This window comes from Microplitis mediator, chromosome 1, assembly GCF_029852145.1.
Source record: "Microplitis mediator isolate UGA2020A chromosome 1, iyMicMedi2.1, whole genome shotgun sequence".
Classification (NCBI taxonomy): domain Eukaryota; kingdom Metazoa; phylum Arthropoda; class Insecta; order Hymenoptera; family Braconidae; genus Microplitis; species Microplitis mediator.
In genome coordinates, this window is record NC_079969.1 from 20,586,905 (window position 1) to 20,612,351 (window position 25,447).

General features: G+C 24.8%; 2 protein-coding genes across 3 annotated transcripts; both read right to left on the bottom strand.

Moving 5' to 3' along the window:
* Positions 1–206: 206 nt before the first annotated feature.
* LOC130674977 (retinoid-inducible serine carboxypeptidase-like) lies at positions 207–3,471 on the bottom strand. Its single transcript, XM_057480433.1, has 6 exons — positions 3,327–3,471; positions 1,977–2,455; positions 1,790–1,897; positions 788–1,124; positions 496–713; positions 207–414 (listed from the first exon to the last, which is right to left on the bottom strand). The coding sequence occupies exons 1-6, from the start codon at positions 3,373–3,375 to the stop codon at positions 352–354; spliced, it is 1,254 nt and encodes a 417-aa protein (XP_057336416.1). The 5' UTR covers positions 3,376–3,471; the 3' UTR covers positions 207–351.
* A 13,530-nt stretch (positions 3,472–17,001) lies between these two features.
* On the bottom strand, positions 17,002–21,926 carry LOC130665047 (guanylate cyclase alpha-like). 2 transcript variants are annotated; one of them, XM_057465300.1, is made up of 5 exons: positions 21,792–21,926; positions 19,987–20,351; positions 19,136–19,488; positions 18,846–19,014; positions 17,002–17,773 (listed from the first exon to the last, which is right to left on the bottom strand). In XM_057465300.1, exons 2-5 carry the CDS (start codon positions 20,216–20,218, stop codon positions 17,655–17,657), a joined length of 873 nt encoding a protein of 290 aa, XP_057321283.1. In that variant the 5' UTR covers positions 20,219–20,351; positions 21,792–21,926; the 3' UTR covers positions 17,002–17,654. The 2 variants fall into 2 exon arrangements, with proteins under 2 accessions (XP_057321283.1, XP_057321290.1); XM_057465307.1 differs by lacking the exon at positions 21,792–21,926 and adding an exon at positions 20,454–20,598.
* Between the last annotated feature and the right edge of the window lie 3,521 nt (positions 21,927–25,447).

The window sequence follows — 25,447 nt, forward strand, 5'->3', positions numbered from 1 at the left end:
ATTCTTTTATTTCGAACTTTTTCGAACTTTGATACCATTTAGTATGAAATGATAAATGACTACTTTTTTTCAAAACGTTGTTATAAAATTTTTTATTTTTTCGTCTAATTTTATCCCATAATTAATTAATTTCTGTATTATTTTTAATATTGAGGTTTTACAAATTTTCGAATTTGTCTCAAAGTTGGAAGTTTAGAAAAAAAGCTGCAATTTTTTATTCAAATCAACTTATTTATTGCCCATTACAGCTATTCGCTCGACATAATTTTAACAATACGATAAAATTTGTATAGAAAGTAGTTTCTAAAAATCATTAAATTATATATTTTTCAAGCTCGTTATTATCTTTGGCTATTTTTTTTTAGTCATTTCCTCAATTATTTTTCTAAAATCTTGTGGGTTGTCCAATAATAACTAAAAAAACAAAAAAAAAAATAAATAAATCAATGCAAAAACTGCATAAATATTGTTTTTAAAATAATTATTAATACTGACCAAGTGTCCCGCTTCTATAAGATAATATTCCAAATTTTTATATTCTCTGACAGAAATTTCACTATTGATATTAATTGGTTTCGTTTCTTGAAATGATTGTTTGTGAGTCCAGTCTAAATTATTAGCCCACGACTCAACACAAGATGAAGGAATTAAAAGGTCATTACTACCAGCGATTATTATCAATCGAAGATCCGTTTGTTGAAGCAGTTGACTGACTAAACATTTATGACAACGTAAAAAGTCTATAAAAGTATTGATTAAAAAATATACGAACGCAATTATACTTTACGTGTTTCTTTAATAGACTCCATAGCATTATCCACAAAAATATTAATGACAGTAATATCTGCTTTAATTGTCCACTCGTGATCGAGTTCTAGTACATTTTTAACGTAATTATTCATAAAATCTAGCAATTCAGTATCATCTTCTGTATAGTCAGAATAGTTAGTCGTTACTTTCGGTGATGAATTATACATATTGTTTAGTTTTAAGTATCCTTGAATATAAGTTACTAGAGTTATAAACGATATGAATGCAGAACTTAATTCTTTTACTTCCATAGCTTCGTTTATTTCTTTTACTTGGTTATTGATTTCTTCTAATTCTTCTTCATTAAATTTATCCTATGAAAAGTCAATTGATTGTCATAATTAATAAATTGTAAATTATTTGGCAAGAGATTAAACAAAGTGATTTCAGATGAGAAAGTTGACTACCCGAACCAAAGGCCCGAGTTGTTATCGCATTGTCTTTATTCCGGGCCACACTCAATATTTTTCATAATTATCTGTATTAAAACTAGATATTTAAATATCTGGACTCAAATTTATGACCAATAGCGTTTATAATGATATGAAGTTAAAAACTAATTTCGCGGGTAGAAATCAGACGTGATTTCTATTTGAAGATGGATTTTCGGCTATTTTTGGCAAGCTTTTCTCTAAAAAAAAAAAAAATTCTAAACGCGAAATAAAGCTTGAAGCTTGATGCAATATGTTCTATAATTTAGAAATTTAGATTTTTATTTTTTTTTAATTTTTATTTATTGAAGAGAAAAACATGGAAAATGTTTTCTTACTATGCAAATACAAGAATAGTACTGTTCGTTCGTTTGGGTACAAAAGATAAAAAAAAAAACATTTCATTAATGCGGAAACAACTGATAATTTTCAATAAGCTTAGTTTGTATTAGTCTGAAATCGTTTTTTTACGACTGGCTAAGCATATATTGTAATCTTGAGTATGCAGGTAATATTAAATTAATTAAATTTATAAATTTTAATATTACTTTATTAGAAGTTGTTTTCCAATAATTGGCTACGTCAGTTAACGAAATCCACGGGGCTCCTAAAACAACGGCTTTGAAGTTACTTTCAATAAGATTTTTTTCTTGAGCCTATTACACATTAATTAGATAAGTAATTTAAAGAAATAATATTTTATGTATTGAATATCTATAAATATTTGTCAAATACTTGAGCCCAGATTAATGCAGATTTAGCAGCAATTTGAGTCCCAACAGTTTCAGCCATCATATAAGTTGGAGTTGTTCTAAATTGAGGAAGTTTGCTCAGGAAATGATTAATGACTTTAAAAAGATCATCAGCCGCTTGATCATTTGTTGATGCATAATAAGTTTCGTTATCAGCGTAACTGAATCCGGAACCCAAAACATTATCGATAAATAATATATTGTAGTCGTCGAGCCATGGATTTTTTCGAGGATTTAGATCAATATCTAGAGGTCCGATTTGGTCGAAATTTATATAACCCGATGCTGATTTACCGATTCCCTTACTTGGTGCAATTAAAAGAGGTTTCTGTTCCCAATTTGAAGATGGACTGGCGTAGTATAGCCACCAAAAATAATAAGCGCCTTCTCGTAAGTTAACATAATCCCAATCTTGTTTACTTGATCCAATACCTTTTTTTCCTTGACCATTTACTTTATTCACTATTATTAATCATGAGTCATACGTATTAATTTCACAATGATATCAATTATAGTTATTATTATTTATATTCATAATCTTAAGATTAGTAAATTTTTTCCACAGGATAAAATTTTGACTTTTTGGCAAATCGTATAGAAAATAAGGTTTTAAGGTGTTTAAAAAGTCGATAACTAAGTGTATTAATTGGAATAAATTGGGAAAAAAAAATTAAATTAAATTATTATTTATTTAATTCTATTGAAACCCATTTAGAGTCTTTGGTTAGAACTAATAATATTAAAAACTTTGAATAATTTTAAGAACATTCAATTGGAAATTAAAATTATGTTTATTTCAATCTAAAATTGTTGATTAATTTCGATAAACTAATTATATTTTTTAACTAAAGAAGTAACTTTTGAAATGTATTTATTTTGAACATCTAAAACTGTTCTATCAAAAATTCTAATTCTTGAAACAGAAAGTTTTAAAGTAAATTCAAAATATATATTTTTAATCGCAGTAGTTTTTTAAATACTCGCAATAAATTTTCTATTAATGCCAACAATACTCGAGAGAAAATTAGTCGAATTAAAATGGAACTTATGATAAATACTGTTGCTAAATTAATCTTGAAGTTAACTTTCATGAAATAAAACATAGGGATTACATTAAACTTCAAGTCAAAATTAAAGAAAAGTAAATATTGCAAAAGTTTACTTCATTAGTTTTACCTTTACGGTTAAAGAATACAGAATCATTTAATTTGTTATTTAATTATATTGTTTGTAGAACAAAATTATAAAATAAAATGAAGTGAGAATCTCAATATACCGATTTTTATCATTACACTACATTTTTTATCTGTTATTAATTTAATTTATAACTTACCAATAAATAAACAATAAAATAATATAATTGATACATATATATTTTTCATTTTTGTTTCAATTAAATAGTATATAGTTACACAGAAATGTGTTGTTCTTAACCGTAATTCCTCACTAATGTTGTAAATGAATATAAATTTTTCGTCTTTTTATAGGCTTGGATGGAATTTTTAATTCGGGAAATAACTTTTTAATTTATAGGTATTGATAAAAAAAAATCATTGAAAAAATATAGAGCAATAAAATTTATCATAGCGATTTATGAATATTATTATTTCCACATATGTGCGCTAAAATGTTAAACAAACATTCAAGGTTAAACTCGTTAATCATATAATTTATTACTATTAGATAATTCTTAAATAATAAAATACGATTTATTTTTGTAAAATAAATATATGACAAGTCCTTATATTAGCTATTTGAATAATATAAAAATAGTGAAAACGATAAATTTTTTTTAATTTATTGAATTGAATAAAAAAATTGCGTAAACAAACTCAAAAAACGAAACTGAAGGAAAAAAAATTTTTTTTTTGGTACTTAAAAAAAAATATTTTGAGACATCCCGTTAGACCTGAAAATAAATTTTTTAAGTTGGATTTATGATAAAGTGATGAAAGATTTATTTGAAATAGATCTTTTTCCCTGGACAATTTATTTATTAAATATTAATAAGAAGTAATTTTTTTAATTATGCGTAAAAAATATAAAAGAAAATAAATTTCCTGGAATGCAATGGATCTGAATATGAGACTTACAATCAGCGATATTTCGAATAATACAAATTGTGGTAGGATGAATGTTAATCAAGGCGTTAAAGTCGAGATCAAAGTAAAAGAGTGGTCGCTCATCGACTTTGAGTCGGAAAATAAATTACATGCAAATCGAGACAAATTAAATGAAAGAAATAAAAAGAAAGAGTTTATTTTATTTTTACTTGTCAATTCTTATTTTTTGTGGTTACACTCTATTTTACTTCTTTCTTTCGATGATGTATTTAAGTTTTTTTGTTTCAAACCTAATAGTCTAACTGATAACTAGAATTCTAAACTATTTGCTTAATTTCGAAAAAAAAAAAACTAATAATTTTTATTATTATTAAATTATTTTATTCAGTTAAAAACTAGTATTGTTAAAAACTTTATCATCTTTCAAATCTCAAAATTGAGGTATCGTTTTTTTTTCTTCAATATTATAATTCACGGCAAATTGATAAAAAAATATTAAGTCTCGTAATTTCACAATATGATTAAAATTTTTTAATGCCTAAAATGACAATACGTCGAATAAAATTAAAAGTAAATACAATTTTATAATAATTGCAACATATATACATAAATACATAATATATATGTAATTTAAATTTATTACAATAGAAATTTCTTAATCCTAAGATTTAAAAGTATTAAAGACAATGTATAATATAGAGTACAATAGTATACATCAGTAATAAAAGTTAATCCGAGTTTTTTAAAAGAGTAACTTTTATTTTTTACTTTATTTTATGTACTCTCAGTTGAATTGTATGCGGCTACATTATATACGAATGGAGAAGAAAAGTCGAGGTAGCAATTTTGCGGATTATGCACCACGCAAAATCCGGACGAGTTCATTGTTTCAGAGAGGATAGAGAAATAAATGTGAACAAAGGAGTAGGTGAACAAAATGAACGAATGAGAGTTAAAGAAAATACGCGGAGGAAATAGGAGAGGGGTATGAATTCTTTAGTTTATCTGTATATATGTGTGTGTATATATGTTTGAGAAGAAAAGAGAGATGAGATCAGAGTTGTGCGCAGTGCGTATAACAGGATTAGAGGGTGGCCGTAGGCTTTTTGAGGTGCGCAATAGGGATGAGAGTTGATTTGTCGAGGGATGAAAACAAGTGGACCGAGTGATGTTCCTCGGTGTTTGACAATTAAGTTTGTACGAAAAAATACATTTCATTACAAGATTTTTTTATTATTTATTTTTATAAATGAATTTTACATTTAGAGAAAAAAAAAAAAAAAAAAAAGTAAACTTTAAATTTATTCATTATCAAAAAAATTTATTTATCAGTACAAATTATATGGTACAAAAAATTATATAATAAATTGAATAGGTAATAGAAAATTTGAGATACCAAAATAAAACGCCCTTACTCTTGTATTAAAAACTCATAGCCTTGATGATAGATTTTACTTCTACCGATTCATTGTACATGTATAATCTTTTGTAACAATTGTCCGTGGTAGATTACGCCAGACGGTATAGGTGGTGGTGCTGGTTGTGTGTTATATGTTAGCCCTTTGAACATTTTATATGTATGCGTATGAATAATACGATTTACAAATCGATCTTTCCATTGAGAATACATGAAATTATATATCGGCATAAGAAATAACGGGTTTTGCAACTACCGCTTAGGCAATTGTAAATTTTAAATATATAGAAAGGGTGCATACATTTAAAAATTTAAGTCATCATATTTACACATTACATTATATATATTTATTATTTTTTATGATATTCAATAGTTATCATGTCAATACACTTGAATAAAAAATTTGAAAAATAATTCTTTGACATTTTTTCATAATTTTTGAAATTGTATAGTTTTGAAGATCATCACTCTCGATTTTTTATAGTGTAATAACACTGTAATTTGATAATAATTATACCAAGTAATTGTTTACTAAAAAATAAAAAAAAAATAAAAACAAACTTAACAATCAAATTTTTTCGTTTTATTTTTTGTATGGGGTAAAATGTACACCTGATAAAATATTCTATTCACATTGTCACAAATTTATGTATACCATCACTTGCTCTGCACCCCTAAAGAATCCTATAGATATACATATATTTGGCGAACGAACTTATAGTAGAAATATAGAGAGTTATATATGTTAAGATTTGAGATTCATGATTTTATTCACCTGAGACACAAAAAAAAAAATACTAAAATGACATTACAGGTATGTATAATATATATAGACGATTGAATATTTATAAAACATTTGTGATGATTTTTATGTATATTGACAAAGTAACCATTTGGGTAAAATAAAAATTTATAAATTTAGTTTTCGTTATTACGACACGCGTGTAAAAAAAAGTTCGAAATTTGAGACAATTTTGAACTTTCATCGAACTTCGTAAAACTACAATAGTAAATATATAATACAAAAACAAATAAATTATAATAGAATATTGAATAGCGAAATGAAAAATGTTACAATGATGTTTTCAAAAATGTACACTGATAGAAGGATTTCTTTAAATTTAGAAAGATTTCTTAGTATATAAGAAATCATTTCTTAAATACTAAGAAATCTTTTTAAATGCTAAGATATCCTTCTATCAGTGTATTCACTTCATAGTAATTGATGTAAGAATTAAAAGAAAGTTAGAAATTACAAATTTTTATTGATATTTCTCGTGTAGAGAAAAAATGACTTAAATAGTAGTAGGGTAACTAGTTCAGTCTGTGACCACCCACCAGTGAATGACCGGTATGCAGAAGAATGATCATAATAATTTTTAAATTTAATTAAAAGTTATTATTTGCTTCTAAATGCAATCTTACATTTCTTGGTTATTATTAAATCACAACGAATCGAAGTGATTTATAAAATTATCATTAAAAATAATTAAAATTAGATAGAGGTTTGAAGAGTTTTTAGAGAAATACTGAATTTGAACATAAACGTCTGACAAAAATCATTTCAAAAAACTATGTTTTTTTAATAGTAGTAATTGACACTTCTATAAAACAGTAAATTTATAATCATTTGTATAAGTGATTTAATGAATAAAATTGACTTTGGATATTTGAAATTAACGAAAATAATTTTTTTTTATTAATTTTATGTTGGTCATTCATTGGTGTACTTTATTACTGTGCTCAGTGAATGAGCGATAAGTCCTTTATTGATAAGTCAGAAATATATCAAGCTCAGTGAATGACGAATGACCATGTGTTTGTTTTTATTCGTTTGTTGATTTTATGAAATAAAAGCGGCCTTTGAATTCAGGTCAACTTTTTGTTAAGTTAAAATTAATTGAAAATTTCTAATACTGGCCAAATCATTTCATATCATAACCGGTGACTGAAATTCGAGTATTATTTTAGGGTTAAAAATTATTCGGAATGATTAAAAATTTTACATTCTGACTCTTTCACAATATTAAGAATGATTTGATATGATTGGTCGTGAAATTTCAAAAATGATTCGCATAATTCCGAAGGATTAAAAATGAATAAAAAATTAATCCTTTTTAATCCTATCAAATGATTTTGTTTGATCATGGTACTCTGAGTGCCAAAAAAAAATAAGAAATAAGACTGTAGAACAATAAGATTCAATTTATAGAACCAAAGATTGTATCGTTAATTGTATCATTTTATTTATCAAACGTAGTTTGTTTTTTGTATTTCAAAGATTGTAAATCTTTAACCAATTCAAAGATTAGTAATAATATTTTAAAAGTGTTGAATAATTAAATTAATAATTTACGTTAATCAAAATTTGTTAACTATTTAAATATGATATAATTAAATAAGTGTACTTTAATAAGTATCATTTTATTTTATACAGTTAAAATTGTTAATGTGATATTAATATAGCTCACGAGTATTTTACGTATTCAAAATGAATATTTTTATAAAAATGTGATAGTTATTTTCATGCATTGGTACTATGATTATAAAGAATCGTTAAATAAAACAATAAAATTTTGACAAAATTCTATGGAAATTAACTTTACGTCAGAACTGAATTTGTCGGTCATTTACTGGATTATGCCCGGTCATTCAATCGACGAGAGCAGTCATTCACAGGGTCTTTACATTTTACGCTGATTATATGTAATTTTATAAAAACTGTAATGAAATAAATAAAAAATCATAATAAATATCAAAAGATAAATGATGTCACAATGCAATTATAAAAGCTTGACTGAGTTTCAAAGTTAATTATTGTACTTAATACACTGATAGAAGGATTTTTTTGTATTTAAAAAGATTTGTTAATATTTAATAAATAATTTATTAGAGGATAGGTCCTTAACAAATATTTATTAACAGTTAATAAATCATTTATTAGCAGCGATTTTTTTGTGCTAACCAAATATTTATTACTATTTAACAAATGATTTATTAACATATAAAAAATGATTTATTAATATTTAATAAATCTTTTATTAGTATTTACACACTGGATTATTAATATTTAAAAAATTCCTCTTATTATTTTTAGAAAAGTTTTACATTAATCTTCTCGTGATGGGAAATCTGTAAATAAAATAAAATTATTTATCAATAATAAAATTATTTGAAATAATTTTTTGAGAATAATGAATTGAATTTAAAAAAATAAATAGTTGTAAAATAAAAAAGAAACCTACATATTCATTATATTTTTTATTTAAACGAAGTCGTAAACCAACACTAGGGATTATTTCTTTTTGGGTCTCTTCTCGAGTTTTAGTAAGGAATTCACCAAGGATTTCAAAGTCAGTTATATGGTTTACTAGAGTGGGAATACAAAAGTAAATTCATAAATTTAGTGTTAATTTTAGAAACGGAATATAAAAAATAAAATAGGATGACAAGACAATGAATAGGTTAAGTACTGATGCTACTGAATATACCTTATATATAACTGTCAACTTACCACAAAAAATCGAGTATAACTCACTTAAATCCCACGATTGTAGCAAAGCTTCCATTTTATTAATTGTTTTCCACAAAGTATAAAATAATAAGCAACTTATCGTATGAAAATCATGTATATGCATATATATTTTTTTACAACTACGCGTTAAGTATAGCCATCTATCAACACCGACCACCAACAAAATATTTTTTAACTATTAACAAATCTTATTTGGTGGAAATAAATATTTTTTTCAATATATTAAAGCTTCTTAATAGTTACAAAAATTTTGTTATCATAAAAAATAGATTTTGTTAATACTAACGAATATTGTTAATAGTAAAAAAATATTTTTTCCACCCAAAAAAATATCTGAAAAAGATTTTAATAAATTGATTTATTAAATACAAACAAATCCTTCTATCAGTGTAGTAGAAATATCTGTCACTACAACAGATCGGTAATTCATTGGGCAGTTTACCCTAGAAATAATCGAAATGTAAGATCGAAAAAGTTTGTGATTTTCGATTTTTCAGCGATTTTTCGATAGTTTTCAGTACGAAAGTATAAAAAAAGTTCAAACTTGTCTCACATTTCGAAGTTCGACTTTATAGTTACATACTATTATTTATTTAGTAGTATAGAAGTAAAGCAAGAAAAGGTTCAACTATAAATAGTAGACATGACGCCCAGTGACGAGAGGGTGAGATCAGAGAGGCAGAAGAATGAAATGATCGAGTTATGCTTGATTGCCGCTTGTTGTTCCAGCTCGATAGACCGGACTCGAGCGAACTGAATTCACCCTTATTCACCCCAATTTTCCGACTACAAGCTCCGACTACTGCCCCCTTCATACATTTAGCTTTTTTTCTCTTATTTTCTCTATGTTTTTCCTAAACTTTTATTTTATTTGTTTATAAATATTTTTAATTTTTATATTTTAACAACAAAACTTATACTGAAACTATACAGAAATTTGTTTTTCATTTTTTTTTTTGTTCAAAATTATTTTTTATACTTTTACTGAAAAGGTTAAAGAATGTAGGGCGTAATAATAAGGAAAATTATTAAATATATCTATCTATATATATATATATATATATATATGTGTGTGTGTACAAGTGAGTTGTCCGACGGCAATCATCCAATCATATATGCTGACACGACAATTTTTATTAAGAAAGTTAAGGCCCCCTTTGAGATTTTTTTCTTGCCTTTATATCTTATGCTTTTACTTTTTTTTAATTTATTTTATTTTTCGTCAATTGGGTACATTTCTTTTGTAATTAGCTTAACAATAACTTTGATGCAACATTTATATATTTTATATCAATAAACAATAATAAGCTACAATATCTGCGTTACCAAATATTTAATTTTTAAATTAACATTGAACTAAGAAATTTTGCTACTCTATTTTGGGTTATAATAATTTCAATAAAATTAAAATGTAGTTTATCTATTACATAAATATCATTTTAACGTTAAATGTTTTTTGAAATATTAAAAAAAAAATTTTTTTCATGTCAGGAAATTAAATTTGATATTAAAATCACATTTGCTGCCACTAAAATTCTGAAAATCTGTCAACGCTTTCATTATTTGTTTTAAGTGTTACCCTATTTTTGTTATTTATTGCAATATTTTAGTGTAAAAATCTTTGAAAAAAATTATTCTGGGTCAGTAAAATGATAGTTGAAATTTTTGTCAAAAAAAAACTGAAAAGTGGAATCGAACCATCGACCTCTTGCTTATCGGGCACTTACTCAATAAATACGACACAAGTATTAAACATTAAGCTATTAATAAAAACTAAAAAGACATCGTTTTTACAATAGATTTAATATATATATATTTCTTTGTGCACCCTAGAATACAATATATATAGAACAGCATGTCACTTAGAACCCTAAACAAGGATCTTCGTATATCGCGTGTAATTCAGCGTGTAACCGTACACAGGATCGAATTAACATTAAGATTAAATTGGATTTCCTCAAAAGCTCTATATGCTATTTCTCTTTGTCTTTATCTTATTTATACTCTTAGTCTATCTCACTTGTCAGCTTCAAAACTTAGTCATCCGATAAGAACCCACCTAATCCATTTACCTTGTCAGTTGTCGAGTTTCGTGAATACCAACGGATATTTAGGACATGAGCAGTACAGTTTATAAGCTTTAATAAAACATTTAAAAACCTAAATTAACAATACATGTAATTATTAATAAAATATAAGATAAATAATTAAAAAAATAAAATAATTTGAATTACATTAGAATAGTTTTGGCATGTGTGTCGAGTATGATATACTGTATATATTATTCGTATGTGTCGTGTATGGGAGGAAATATATAGAGCTGGTGTATCCCGGACACGCCCAGCGTCGCGACGTTGATATCGATCAACGCGAGTTTAGTCCGCGCCTGTCACTATTCTGGACTCCATTTTACTTTTATTCATCTACTATCCTGTCTTTGTACGTTTGTACGTGTTTGTTCATATATATATTACTTGTTTACATATTTATTATTTTATTCCATTATTAACTATAAATATATCATGCCAATTCTGATGTAATTAGTACTCCAATATTTTAATGTGAATTCTACATAATATATATTAAATATTGTTTGTTATTTATAAAATAATTACGAATTATATAATACAGAATAAACTATTTAGTTTCTGCACAAAAGGGATACCTTGGCTTGAGAATTATTTATTCGACCTAAGAATATTTTTTGCAATCCAGGGGGAAAGTCAAAATTTTCTTAATTAAAAAAAAAAAAATTTTTGGTTCAAGACAATTTTTTCTAACCCAAGATGTTCAACTGCCATAATTAATTTATCTAATTTTATACGTGTTCTGAAATAGTATCTTATACATCTTGTAGAATCGGTATTATACTTGAGTGTGGGTTTGACGGCATGAATGAAGTGATGAATAAATTGTTAATTTTCAGCAATACAATTATTTTTAATTAAAAAACATAATTTTTAATAAATAGATGTATTCTTTTGATTACAATTATGAAGAATTAGAGTCTTAAATTAAAAGTATTATTTTGTTACAAGTATTTTTTCGCTTAATTGTTATTAATAATTTCATCCAAATTAAAATTGATGAATCATAAACAATATCCGTTCAAAAGAATAATTATTGATTGCAGAGAATTGAAATTATAACTTTTTTCTCATGTTACTCGGGTCAAAAATAAAACTTGATTCAGGCTCGCTTCGCCTTATTTTCTTTTGAAGTTTTCGATTTGCCGACGATTTTTTGATAAGATCTCGACTTTTTCGACTTAAATTTAATTTTTTTCAACTTTTTGAACTTTTTTCATCTTAGTGTGAACTTATTCGTCTTTACTTTGAGCACGATAGTTATTCACATTACTTTTGACTTGCTAAACCAAGTCGAAAAAAAGTCATTTATTTGCCTTACTTTCGCCTTAATATATAAAAATTATTTCACCTTAGTTCTGACTTTTTCGACTTATAATTTAAGTCGAATAAGTCTACATCAAGTCAGTTTTGACTTGATTTAGACTTTTTCGCCTTAAATTTTAAGTCGAATAAGTCTAAACCAAGTCAATTTCGACTTGATTTCAACTTTTTCGTCTTAAATCGTGACTAAGTAAGCCAGTTAAGTCTAAACCAAGGCGAAAACTTAATATATTTCATACTTCCGTAAAAAAAGTCGAGTTTGTCTTGTGACAAACGACTCCAAATTTCGACTTGGTAAACCAAGTCTAAATCAAGTTTTATTTTTGACCCGGGTAAATGCACTAATTAGTTGATGGTTGTAATAAAAATACTAAATAAAACATCTTATTTAAATAAAAAGTATGTCTTGTTTTTAAAATCTCGATCGCACTCGCACCCTGCACCTTTATATTATTATATTTTTCATATGGATATTAAGCTGAATATAAACAGAGACTAAATATAGATATATAAGTTAACATAACATACATGTACAAATAAAAATATAAATATAAATAAAAGTACGTGTACGAAAGATGGTAATAATAGTAAAGGAAAGAAAGATTTGTGTATATTGACTGGTATATATATCTCTCAATAAGGGCCCTTATCATATTTATGGGGGCGACTGAAAGCGCACGACATGGAAACTGCATCTGTCCACACGCATATTTTTAAATACCAATTTAATTTCAACGGCGATTTAAAATAAGAGTGTACCTTATAATATAAGGTAAGATTGTATGTATATGCATATTCTTGTAAGTGCGCTACTATGTTTAACAATTTATTCAATCGTAAACTTTATTTATTAGAATAATTTTAACTTTAAAATTTAATTATTATTTTATAGTTTAAATAATTAATTGTATTTAGTTTTATTGGAATTAATTAAAATAACTTTTTTTTACTCATTTAATTTAAAAAGATATCTTATTTATGTGTTAATGTGTGTACAAAAAATATATCAAGGTATAATCTAGACAAACACACGAACCCTCTTCTTTTTATTATTTAGACACAGTTCACTAAGCGTAATAACATCTTTTTGTCAGGTGTATGCGGTTGCTCGTGTGTTTTTATACTACAATCTCAATTTATATATCTTGTGACTAATCTTTTGATCTACTTTATCTATTGTAAATTTCGCTATTGATAAATCAACTCTATTCACATCTGGTTCATGTCAAAATTATATACTCAGAAAACAAAATTATTTTAGGTAATTAAACATCAATAATATAAAAGGGAAAGGAGATAAAATAGAACTCTACGGCAGGTTTGGATCGAGTTAAATTTTTCCAATAGGAAATTATTAACATTTAAATTAGTCCAAAAATTCGGCAATACACTGTAAAAAATCGGGAGTAAATATAGATTCTATAACATTTCGAATTTATTCGATCACTCAGAGTTTCGGAGTTTTTAAAAAAATTCTCCGCTTAGGGAGTAGATCGGGAATTTTTTTTCAGCAGAGTGATTTTATTTTATTCTGCGTTTACTCCGATCCGGAGTTTGAATGTTAAATTATTGAACATCCTTATTAATTATAAAATATTGCATTATTCCTAAAGTTTAGATACTTTTATAAAAATTGCCTAAGACTTTTTTTTAAATTAAATTAACTTTATAAAAAAAATTGATTATTATTAATTATTTTCTCTTCTAGCACAAGAATTTTCCATCAAAAAATAAAAGTTTAATTGAAAATACAAATTATCATTATTTGCAGAAAACATAATATTTAGCCAAATAATAAATTTAAAATAAATAAATATAAAATGAAAATATTTGAAACTTTGTAATTAAATGAGTATTTATTTTTTTCAAATTAAAAGAAAAAATCTGAAAACCGCCTGACTCTATCTGTGGGCCAGCCCTTAAACTTCCCGCTGTTTTTGAGCTCTTTGAGCTCGAAAACATTGTTGTCAATACATTTTTGAGCTAAATAACTAAACTAGAAGTAATATCCAGCAAAAATGAAGTAAATCGTTATGTTTATTATTTTTAATTACCAATATCTTTTGAAATAATGAACCGATTTTGACGTTTAAGGTGACATTCGACGCAGTTTTTCAATCACTAACGTTAAAAAAACCCCATCATCAATTAGTTCAACAATTTAGATTTCATTAGAAAAAAACACTTTTTCGCAATTCTTTCGGCAACGGTTTCTCTTGAACGAATGAACCGATTTTTATGGTTGAGGTGGAATTCGACGCCGCTTATAAAGTTTTAGAGCTGATTAGATTTTGGAATCAATCCATCGAGTACAGTACAAGTTATCCGAAAAAAAAAAATTTGAAAAAATAGTCTATTTTTTGGAATCAGTCTAATATATATTATATATATAAATTCGCGAGTATGCCCAAAAGGACGAGGTATCGGCCTCCGGTCAGCGGAAGTGGACTTAGGTCCTGTTACATTAATTACATATATATAAACTACTCTTTCCTCAATACCAACTCGAGTCGAAATTTAGAGCCTATATAGGCCCCTCAAGCCCGAAATAGATCCGATTGAGAGCCCTGTAGTCCTCTAGCTCCGACTTTGAACCCAGAGGTCCGAACATTCACTGAGAGGTCTGATTTTGAACCTTCAATTCCGACAATATTAGTCCCGTAATGAATTTCGATTAATTATAATTAAATTATTTATGATGATATAAAAAATTAAAAATTTTTTTAAATTAATTGTAAGCACTATTTTTTTGACATGCAACGAAATTTATATAAAATTAATTATTATTATTCCTATATTATTATTAATTTATTATAAAAAATTAAACTATTAACAGCATTTGCTATACATTTTGATACTTTTGATTGAAATTATTTTAATCATTGTAAATGCAAATAAAATCCAGAATAACATAGATTATTATTAATCATAATATTAATAATGCTAATGATATTAATAATACGAATATTATTATTATTACAATAAAATAGGGCTCAGAGGTTCAAAATAAGACCTAATTTTAATTTTTATCAGATCCTATATTGAACCCTAAAGTGCTGAAAACGGAAATTTGTAGCACTTCAGGGACTAAAATCGAACCTTATTTAACAAGTAAACAGGTTCTATTTTGAGCCTCCAAGTCCGAAATAGATCCGACTTTAGAAGGTTCAAAATGGGCTCTAAATTTCGACTCGGGGAACCTTTTGCTTATTAATCATCTTGAATTGATTCAATAATGATTAACTGTTAAATAAATATTTGTTTCTATTTACTAGCAAGTGAAATATATGAAAGCACCCTTCTTACATATATATATATATATATATATAAATGAAGTTCTTTAATTTATAAAGATTTACATTTTTCATACCCTGTAGACATAACGAAACTTAGTAACTCAACTCCCTACTTTTGGTAGTACCGGGAGCACAGATTCTCGGCTACAACTTCCTGCTCTGTGATCTTGAGTTTCATTCCCTTTCCACATCTCAAAAGTTAGCTAACAGGACTGTTGCACAATGTAGTCGTGATTGCGAATCCGCTCGTTATCGTCAAACCTGGATCCGGTAGAGCGTAATATTCATCTCTATAAGATAAGTATCTATCTTCCGTCATGTCTATATTACTATTAAATTTATAACAGATAAATTTAAAAACTGACATTGATGCGTGTTCATCATGATAATTTATATAAACATTAATTATTTTAATCTATTATTTGCAATAATAATTTACTGTCCGACAATTGGCTATGGCAGTTAATAGATTTGATGCTTAAGAAAAAATCATTGAGCATTGTTTTGATATATTTTTAAGGAGTTTCAAAGAATTAACTGTTAATAATTTTTTTTTTTTTTGCAAATCTCATACTTCTAGGTATAAATTACCCCATTAGCTATAAAGAAGAATTATCAATTTACTATTAACGACCGTTATTCTCTTCATTTTCTAAAAACTATTATTTTTTTTTTCAAATAAAATTATCACGAGTCAAAGTCGCTTTCATTCATTTACCTTTTTAAGATAATTCAAAAGTATCAAATGATACTGATTAGTATACTAATAAAAATTTATTTAAAAGATACTTCCGATTTGCCTAAATCAATATAGATCTAATTTTCCAAAGTTTTACATCTTCATTGAAATTTAAAGATCTATTTAGATTCATGTAGGTCTGATAATTATTTTGAATTTTTATTTGTAAGGCACTGGATTCTTATTTAAAATCGAACATTTGTATTTCTTACACGTATAATTTCCTTTTTTTTTACTTTAATCTAGTTAGATCTAATTAATTACAAAATTGGAACTTCAATGTAAATTATTTTGTCCTGATTTTATATATAAAACTAAATAAATAAATATAATTTTTATGTCAACTATTAAAAATAATTAAATAAAACAGTGACCTATACAAGTCTTCTAGTTATCATACAAAAATAGATTCCTTTAAAAAAAATTGATATTCTATGTTATTTTTTATTACAAATATAACTCTTGATATAAAATGTGACTTTATAAAGTGTATAACAATAAAAATTCAAAGGTAAAAAAAAAAACGCCTGAAAACCTGATCTGTTTTTACAGTCAAGCCGTATCCATATATATGTATATACATATATATTTATATTTTATTATATTGAATAGATGTTATAATATAACGTATCAAAGGTGAATAAAATTCTAGCACTACACCCAGTCACTACATAATATCTTATACCATTTTTTATATAAATAAAACACCTTCGCATCATATCTCTTATTGCCGCATCTCTCGTCTGCAGCTTCTCTATCTCATTTTTATTTTATATTCTAAAGAATTTATACCGATCATTTATCATTTAATCTATTGGACAAGCTTGGGAACACATTTGCGGCTTATTTGATAGGGACGAATCTTAAATTGTATTGTAACACATCATCATTCAATCAACCAATTAATTTATTTTTTTTTTCTCACTTATTTTTTTATAAAAATTATATCTTTGTACATATATGTAAGTTGTTTATATGTTAATTCATTATTTATCAGAGTACAATAATATCAAAAAAAATATCTCCAAAAGACATACAAATATCTTTAAATTTAATTCTAGTTTTAATCAATGATTGCATTTAATGTATAGACTGAAAAATTCTACTAAGAATTTTATAATAAAAAAAAAAAAATTGAAAAAGTTACTTGTTATTTAAACTAACAGCCTTTTACTTATTGGTATCATTTTAGTATTTTTTTTCATCGACGAAGAGTACGTCTGTCCCACTTGTAAACATTTTTTAACACAACTGATATAGAATCGTGAATTTGACTATCAAGAAGTGGTTTAGATTTTCCATATTTATTTTTTAATACCTCTATAATTAAATAAATATAAGTATAATATAATTAATAACATATCGTTGCAATTTATAAAGAAATTATAGTTGTATATCGAACTTATGTATTTTTCTGACCTCTATGACTTTTTGTTTTACTTATTGAAAAAAAATTTCGCGGGAAAAAATATTTTAAATAAAAAATCAAAAAATTAGTATTTAAAAGCTATACGCCAACGTCAATACGAAATAGTTTTTGTGAGTTATAACTAATATGAGGATAAAAAAAAAGATACTAGTTTCTGCCAAGCTATCAAAAATATTTTTTTCTTATTATTAAAAATCAACAAATTATTTAATATACTTTTAAATTAAGTAAATGGTCATCTCCGAGTAGCCACTTGATTGCAAGTCGGTAGTATTTATCAATCAAGTTATTTTCAAATTTCGTAAGATAAAAATATAATTTATTGACACTATGAAATGTATATTAGACATTAAAATTTATTAATTATATTCAATATTTATAATAAATTAGTTTTTCAAACTAATGCTCTTATTTGATAGTTCAATAAATTTAATTTATTGCTCTTAATGTTAATTGAATAAATTGAACTTTAATGAATATATGGTCAGTTAAAAGAACTGATTATAATATATTATAAAATATCCACGAAATTTGCTGATTTTGTGACGAGAGATACATTTTTCAGAGTTCTACATCTTTTTTAATTTATATAAAAATATTTACAACTTTTAAAAATGTTAAAGAAAGTTCGGTACGTAATAAAATATAATAAAGTAACAATAATCGGATCTTTTATATTAACCAATGCGTTTTTAAAAGGTCAGAAACGAGGCCAATTATTTTAATTCTTTACTTTCATGCACAGAAAAAAAATGACATTTTTGGCTTAACAATTATTTTCTTGGTCCAAGAATATTTTTTGCAATCCTGAAGGCAAGCCAAAATTTTGTTAGTTCAAAAATATTTATTTTTTGTTATCAACAAAATTTTGGTTTTCCTTTTGAATTGAAAATAAATAGTCTTGAGCCAAGATATCCTATATAATATTTCTTTGTCTTTAGTAATGAAATTTAAATAACATACCTGCAATACAACTATAAAAAAGTGTATCTATAAAAACTTTTTTTTTTGGTGTTAAAATTTTTGTATTATAACACAAAGCAAGATCTTTTGACAGGTAATAACGGAATATTTTTCCTACGTTCAACGGCATTCTTATTTTTTTATTAACTAAAGATGATAAACGTTGAATCTAAAAAATAAAATTCAATTTTTTATGTAAATAAATAAACTATAATAATTGGTCGTGTTATTATCAAAATTTTTTTAGCAATTATACTGCAATAAATATTAATATTTTCAAAAATACATACCAGTTTTCTACGATAACCAGCGCCAGATATTTTAGAATTAAATATATAAAAATCTCTTTCTGTTTTCAGAGGAAATTTTAATCGAACTGATGTATCAATTTCAGATTCCTCATCTCCAGATTCTAAAATAATTAAGTTATCGTCATTTTCATCTTTATCTTTATCGTTATCTTCATTCTTGTTTTTTGTCTCAACAATTTCTTCATTAACTTTTCCAATTTCTTTATTATTTATATTCACTGATGATTCTAAAATACTTAATCTTGAGGATACATCATCAAGTTGATCACTTAAACTCGAAACCTGCCTACTCAAACTACGATAAGATGCCAACACTAAATTTTTAATATCCTCTGTAATAAAAATAAATATAATATCAATTTATACAAAAAATAATTAACTAATTACAATATTAATCAGTAATCACAGTCACTTGTAAAAAATTATCAAAAATTAACTTTTATGCAATTCAAAAATACCCGCAAAAAAAATTTTATTTAAAATTAATTTAAATAAGGTAAAATACCTAGCACCCGATCACTCCATTTATTTATATAGATATATTTAGTAAATATAGATATACAAATACATGAGTGACCGGGTACTAGTTCTCTGATCGGGTACTGGGTCTCTTACCTTATTAAACTTTATAATTTATTATTATTAAAGATTTATAAAGATATATATATATATATATATATATATATATATATATATATATATATATATATATATATATATATATATATATATATGTCCAAGTAAATCGATCAATAAAATATTGATAAATAACACAGAAAAAAAAATAAATAAAAAAAGAAAATGATGTAAAATAAAAGTATATAAATTACCTGTGGTCACTTGATCGCAAAGAGATAAATCATTTTTTTTAGTCATTGTTTGATTTTTAGTTGACGAAAAATTATTATTTTTATGATCGTTATTATTCAAGCCATCATTATCATTATCACTAGAACTGCTTGTTTGTTCGATATCTTTTTTTTTTTGAGAATTTCGATATCTTTGTAATTGTATTATTAAACGTTTGTGTGCACAATCATCTAATTTTTTATTACTTGACATATTTATTTATTTTATTTAATTAATGAATGTATATTTAAGTATTTAAGATGTAAAATAAAATTCTTCTTAATATTATTTTTTATTTTTCTAAGTTAACTAATGAGAACTTGTGGACGTGATAAGTTGTTCAAGACTGAAACATAAAGGGCTTTTTAATACTTAAGGTTGATATTAACGGAAATACAAAAGTATACATTTATTTGTCGTGTTTAAATATATACATATAAACACATACATTTATATGAATGTATGCAAATTTGGAGGTATAGAGTTGTGTATACTGAAGGTCTTAATAATTGTTTTTTTTTCTTTCTTAAATTTTTCTTTATAAATTTAAAGTTCAAAACAAGAAACAATAAAAGAGTTTTCTTGAAAGAATGAAAATTATTTGTAACTTTTTTTTTACTGTAAAGAAAAAGGTTTAAATATTCGAACGATCTTCAATTGAGATATTAAAAGTAAAAATAGAGGTTAAGATACACAGAAGTTGATGATCCTGAAGTTAGCAGACAATTAGTAATTTTTGGATTTTTTTTTTAACAAATCAATTACAATAAAACGAAAACTAAAAATATGTACATGTAGAAAATTTAAAAAACTACAAGTGCAATTTTTTCAAATATTTTTTTTTTTACAATTTATTGTTTAAAAAAAAGTCCAAAAATTATTAGACGTCGGCTAACTTCAGTATCATAGAAGTTGAGAGTAACACATGTGAAGTTGAAGCAAGTTAAGGAAGTAAGGAACTAAAATTTATTCCACCAATCATACAAGTCGATGATAATTTTCGAAATTTAAAGTAGTGAGTAACCATAGTCGACCTTTATTAAAATTTTAAGTTATTTGAATAAATTATTAATAACTTTTGAAAAATGTGATATATTATTTTTTAGTTTATTTTTTTTATTGAGTTATTTATTATGATACTGAAATTAGCCGACGTTTAATAATTTTTGATTTTTTTCCAAACAATAAATTTAAAGAAAAAAAAAATTTTTTAAATTGCACCTATAGTTTTTTCAATTTTTCACGTGTGCATATTTTTAGTTTTTTTTTTTTTCTTTTTGGAATCAATTTGTTGAAAAAAAAAATCCTAAAATTGTTAATTGTCTGTTAACTTCAGGATCATTATTTATTCGATAATATAATAAGTTTAGTATAAATTTAAAATAACATTTCACAAGTAGCTTTTTTTTATTATTAATTGGAGATTTGTATTAATAATGCGGATCAATTATTAAATTTATTTTTTTTTTAATGAAATCTTTTACGTCGACATGACTCTAAAAAAAGATAAATAAGTTGGTAAGTAATTTATATGTGATCATTTAAAATGTATTATATTTATCATAATGATATAAATTCCCCGATAACCAGTTGAGCTCAATTTTACGTCAATCAATACATAACATGTATTGGTTTATGTAAAATTGAGCTCAACTGGTCATCAGGGTTACCAAATAAAAACGATTTATTAAATTAGTGTAAAAGCATTAAATGAGAGAATACGTTAATAAAAATTAATTTATTTTAAATATTGAATATTGTAAATAAATTATAATGTCAATCATACTTCTTAGTATCAATGCTTGAAGATCTTATGTATACTTCACAGTTTCTTCTCGCAACTCTACATTAGAATTTTTTTTTTAATGATAATTAAACTATAATATTCTCACGCGCTCTATTGAAATGTAAATAAAACTTTTACTTTATTACAAAAAAATAATTCTCATTCCTTTCTCTATATATTCGAATTCAAAATAAACAAATAAATAGATATGTATGTAAGTATATATATACATTGGTGTAATGTGGATATATTCACAGGAGATCATGAGTGAGTGCATTGATTCGAAGTAAATACTCGGATTAGTGTTTAATACCCACTACAGTAGTATACTACAGTCACCATAATACAATATAGGAAAAATTAATTGTAAATTTATGACTTACCATATATATGCATGGAGAGAGAGAGAGGAAAGTGGGACGAAATGAGACACCATGTTTTTTTATTTGTATGTTTGTATTTGTTTCCAAAAAAAATGTATGGGGTATGGGAGCAATGTTCGTATGAAAAACCAAAAAAAAAAAAAAAACTTTTAAATTCTTTGTTGAAATTAAACAAAAATTATGCAAAATAAATTGAATATCAATGAGCAATTCATTGCTGCACAAAAAAAAATTCTTGACTCAAAGTAAGTATTCTTGATTCGAGAAAATTTTTTTAAAAACTTTAATTTTCTCAAATAAAATATAAATCTTTTCTGACCAAGACGAATTTTCTCTAACCCAGACAAATTCTCTTGGCTCAAAAAAATCTTGACTTGGTTCCCGAGAACGTTTGTCTTCCAAAATATTTTCTTTACTCAAAATAACTTTTTTTTTCTGTGTGATAATTATAGAATATTTATTTTGAAGATTTATGATAAAATTAAATGAAAAAACAATTTTTTTGTTTAGTTCATTTTACTCTTATGCCAGCTTTTGTGCCGATTTGTGAAAATATAGTTTAAATAATAAACCTGAAAAAAAATTTTTTTAGTGAAAATTTCGAAATGGTCATACTATTTGAATGACCATCTCACCTAATATTTTTTCTAGAAACTGTAGATAAACATTTACGAAAAAAATTTTTTTTTTGTTAATGTGTGATCTCATTTTGTCCGGCTCTCATCTAAATATTCACTTTCAAATTTTTTATTTTATTTAGAAACAAATTATTAAAAAACATTCAGGTAAAAATCGACAATTAAAATTACTAAATAATTTAAAATTAATTTTTTTTTTTTTTTAATAAAAGTCTATTCGTGAATATAAATTTCAAGATTTATTTCAGAAAAAAAATATTTGATATTATTTAATACTAATAATTCCATATATTGTCTGCGATTATATATAATTTAACAGTTGCTTTATGATGTTAATAAACTAATAGAACGTGAAAAAAATATTCCAATGTTATTCAAATGAATTCTTGAATCTGGTAAAATTCAAAAATTTCTCATATTCACAATAAAAATAAAAAAAATAAAATGAAATTCCACAAAAACCATAAGGAAATCAAGTGGAAAATATTCAAATGATTCCCAGAATTCTCACATTTTTTATTCTATTGAGTACATATTTTGACAGAGAGAATAAATATAACTTTTATAAAACGGTAGGTTTTTAAAGTCAATGAAATGACGTAAGCGCGTTACTATTTTAATAAAATAAAAAAATAAAAAATAACAATTAAAATTATGTATGAAATTATTAGTTGTTGGGTGAAAAATAAAGAAATTATAAAAGTTTGAAATAAAATCGAAACCCCGCGATTAAAGTTTTGTAAAGATTAATTTTCAATAATTTATATAAACGTATTTTATTTTTTTTTTATTATTACTATATTCTATGTCTCCTGTAGAATAATTCGACTACCATTTTTCTCGTATTATGCTGGGTAAGCGTTACTAATGGGCAAAGTCTCGGCTATGTTCTTATTCATTTTTTATCTCTTTTACTTCTTACTTTTTTTAAATCGTTTAATATTTCGTATTATGTACCAAGTGTTTAAAATTTTTTTTTTAATTTAGAGCAAAATATTCGAAGTTATTAACCATCAGTTGAATCAGACAGACAGAAAAAATATAAATTGACTTATTTATATACTTTAATATGTCAAATTTCATCTCAATATTTAAATCAAATACAAAATGTTTTAAATTGCTCGGCTGCCCAATTTCAAAACACAGGAACTGACAAAAATAAAATTTTTGAAATATGCATCGAATCATGTTCACAAGACTCCACTGGAACTAAAAATACTAAAAAATCGATTTCGAAAAATTTTTCACTTACTGTGTTTTGAAATTGTGCGGTTGTGCTACTAAATGATTTATTTAAAAAATTTCAGTTATTGTTGTTACTATTAAATATTTAACTAATTACATATTTTTTAAAATAACTTCCGAGATTGGTATTCAAATATGTAAATAAAAAACAAATGTTAAAAGTTAGATATTTATTCATAAATAAAATAATTAAAAATAATTATAAACAAAAAATGATATAGAGAATTGCGAATACGGATATGACATGCAAATTGTGAGAGTTTATTCTTTATGACAATTAATGAGATAACTTATTTATCCGCATCATCACACCATGACATTAAACGAATGATCCAGCAGTCAAGATTACAATTATTGTTATTATTATCATATCTATTGTTTATTATATAGTTTTTTTTTATTATTTACAAACAGAACATTATTGTTGTCGTAATTATCTTACAGTACACACGTTTCTCACGTTTATGATTCACACTGTCAGTGCAATTAAGAATATTTATTATAAATCATTGCTGCTGTTGTGTTAGAATATAATTTTAAAAAAATGTATGCTCATTAATGGTGGATAAATTTTTCAGTGTAATGTAAATACAAATTTTTACTGTCATAAATTTATATACATATATGAATATATTTTTTTTTCTAATCTTCTATGAGAATGGTAGTAGTAAAAAATAAAGACAGATCCTTAATATTTTCATTTCAAGTTTATTCGGGCGCAAAAGAAAGAACGCAGTGATAAAAGGCGTCAGTCCATTCCACTGATGATTTATGTGTCGGCGTTGCTACAATATAAACAGGTGCTTCAACTTATTCGAAAACCCAAAACCATTGAAATAGAATAAAAAAAAAAAAAAAAAACAATATAAGGTAAAAGACCTAGTACTCGATCAGAGAACTAGTACCCGATCATGTATTTGTACATCTATATTTAGTAAAATTTAGTGAATATAGATATACGAATACATGAGTAATCGGGTACTGATGGGTCTCTTACCTTTTATATATATATATGAAATAGAATAAAAGGGTTTGTGGATGAAATTTTATTTATTTAAAATTTTTTCCAAAACCACCATATATTTAAGACCTTCGCTATTTTGTCATAAAAATTTTTTGCACTTGAAAAAGTATTTAAAATTATTTTTATTAAATAATTAAAATATTTTTATAAATTTATAAATGTATAGTATTTATTAATGGAAATAGAAATTTTAATACATGGTTTTTTATATTTATAGATTTATACATACTGTTTTAAACAATTTTTTTTGTAATTTATTGTTAGTTTTCTTCCATACACAGCCAACTAAATATAATTGATGGAGTTAAATTTATTTATATTTAAAATTAATCGCTAGTTTTTTTTTTTTAATAAAATAATAATTAA

What these genes read in the sequence shown, in the direction of transcription:
- LOC130674977 (XM_057480433.1), bottom strand. Translation starts at nt 3,375, where the DNA reads ATGAAAAATATATATGTATCAATTATATTATTTTATTGTTTATTTATT. An exon ending in ATTTTATTGTTTATTTATTG is followed by an intron (nt 2,456 to 3,326) that starts GTAAGTTATAAA and finishes GATTAATAATAG; the next exon opens with TGAATAAAGTAAATGGTCAA. An exon ending in GGAGTCTATTAAAGAAACAC is followed by an intron (nt 714 to 787) that starts GTAAAGTATAAT and finishes ATAAATGTTTAG; the next exon opens with TCAGTCAACTGCTTCAACAA.
- LOC130665047 (XM_057465300.1), bottom strand. Translation starts at nt 20,218, where the DNA reads ATGTCAAGTAATAAAAAATTAGATGATTGTGCACACAAACGTTTAATA. An exon ending in CTGGTTATCGTAGAAAACTG is followed by an intron (nt 19,015 to 19,135) that starts GTATGTATTTTT and finishes TTTATTTTTTAG; the next exon opens with ATTCAACGTTTATCATCTTT. An exon ending in TTTTTATAGTTGTATTGCAG is followed by an intron (nt 17,774 to 18,845) that starts GTATGTTATTTA and finishes ATTTAATTATAG; the next exon opens with AGGTATTAAAAAATAAATAT.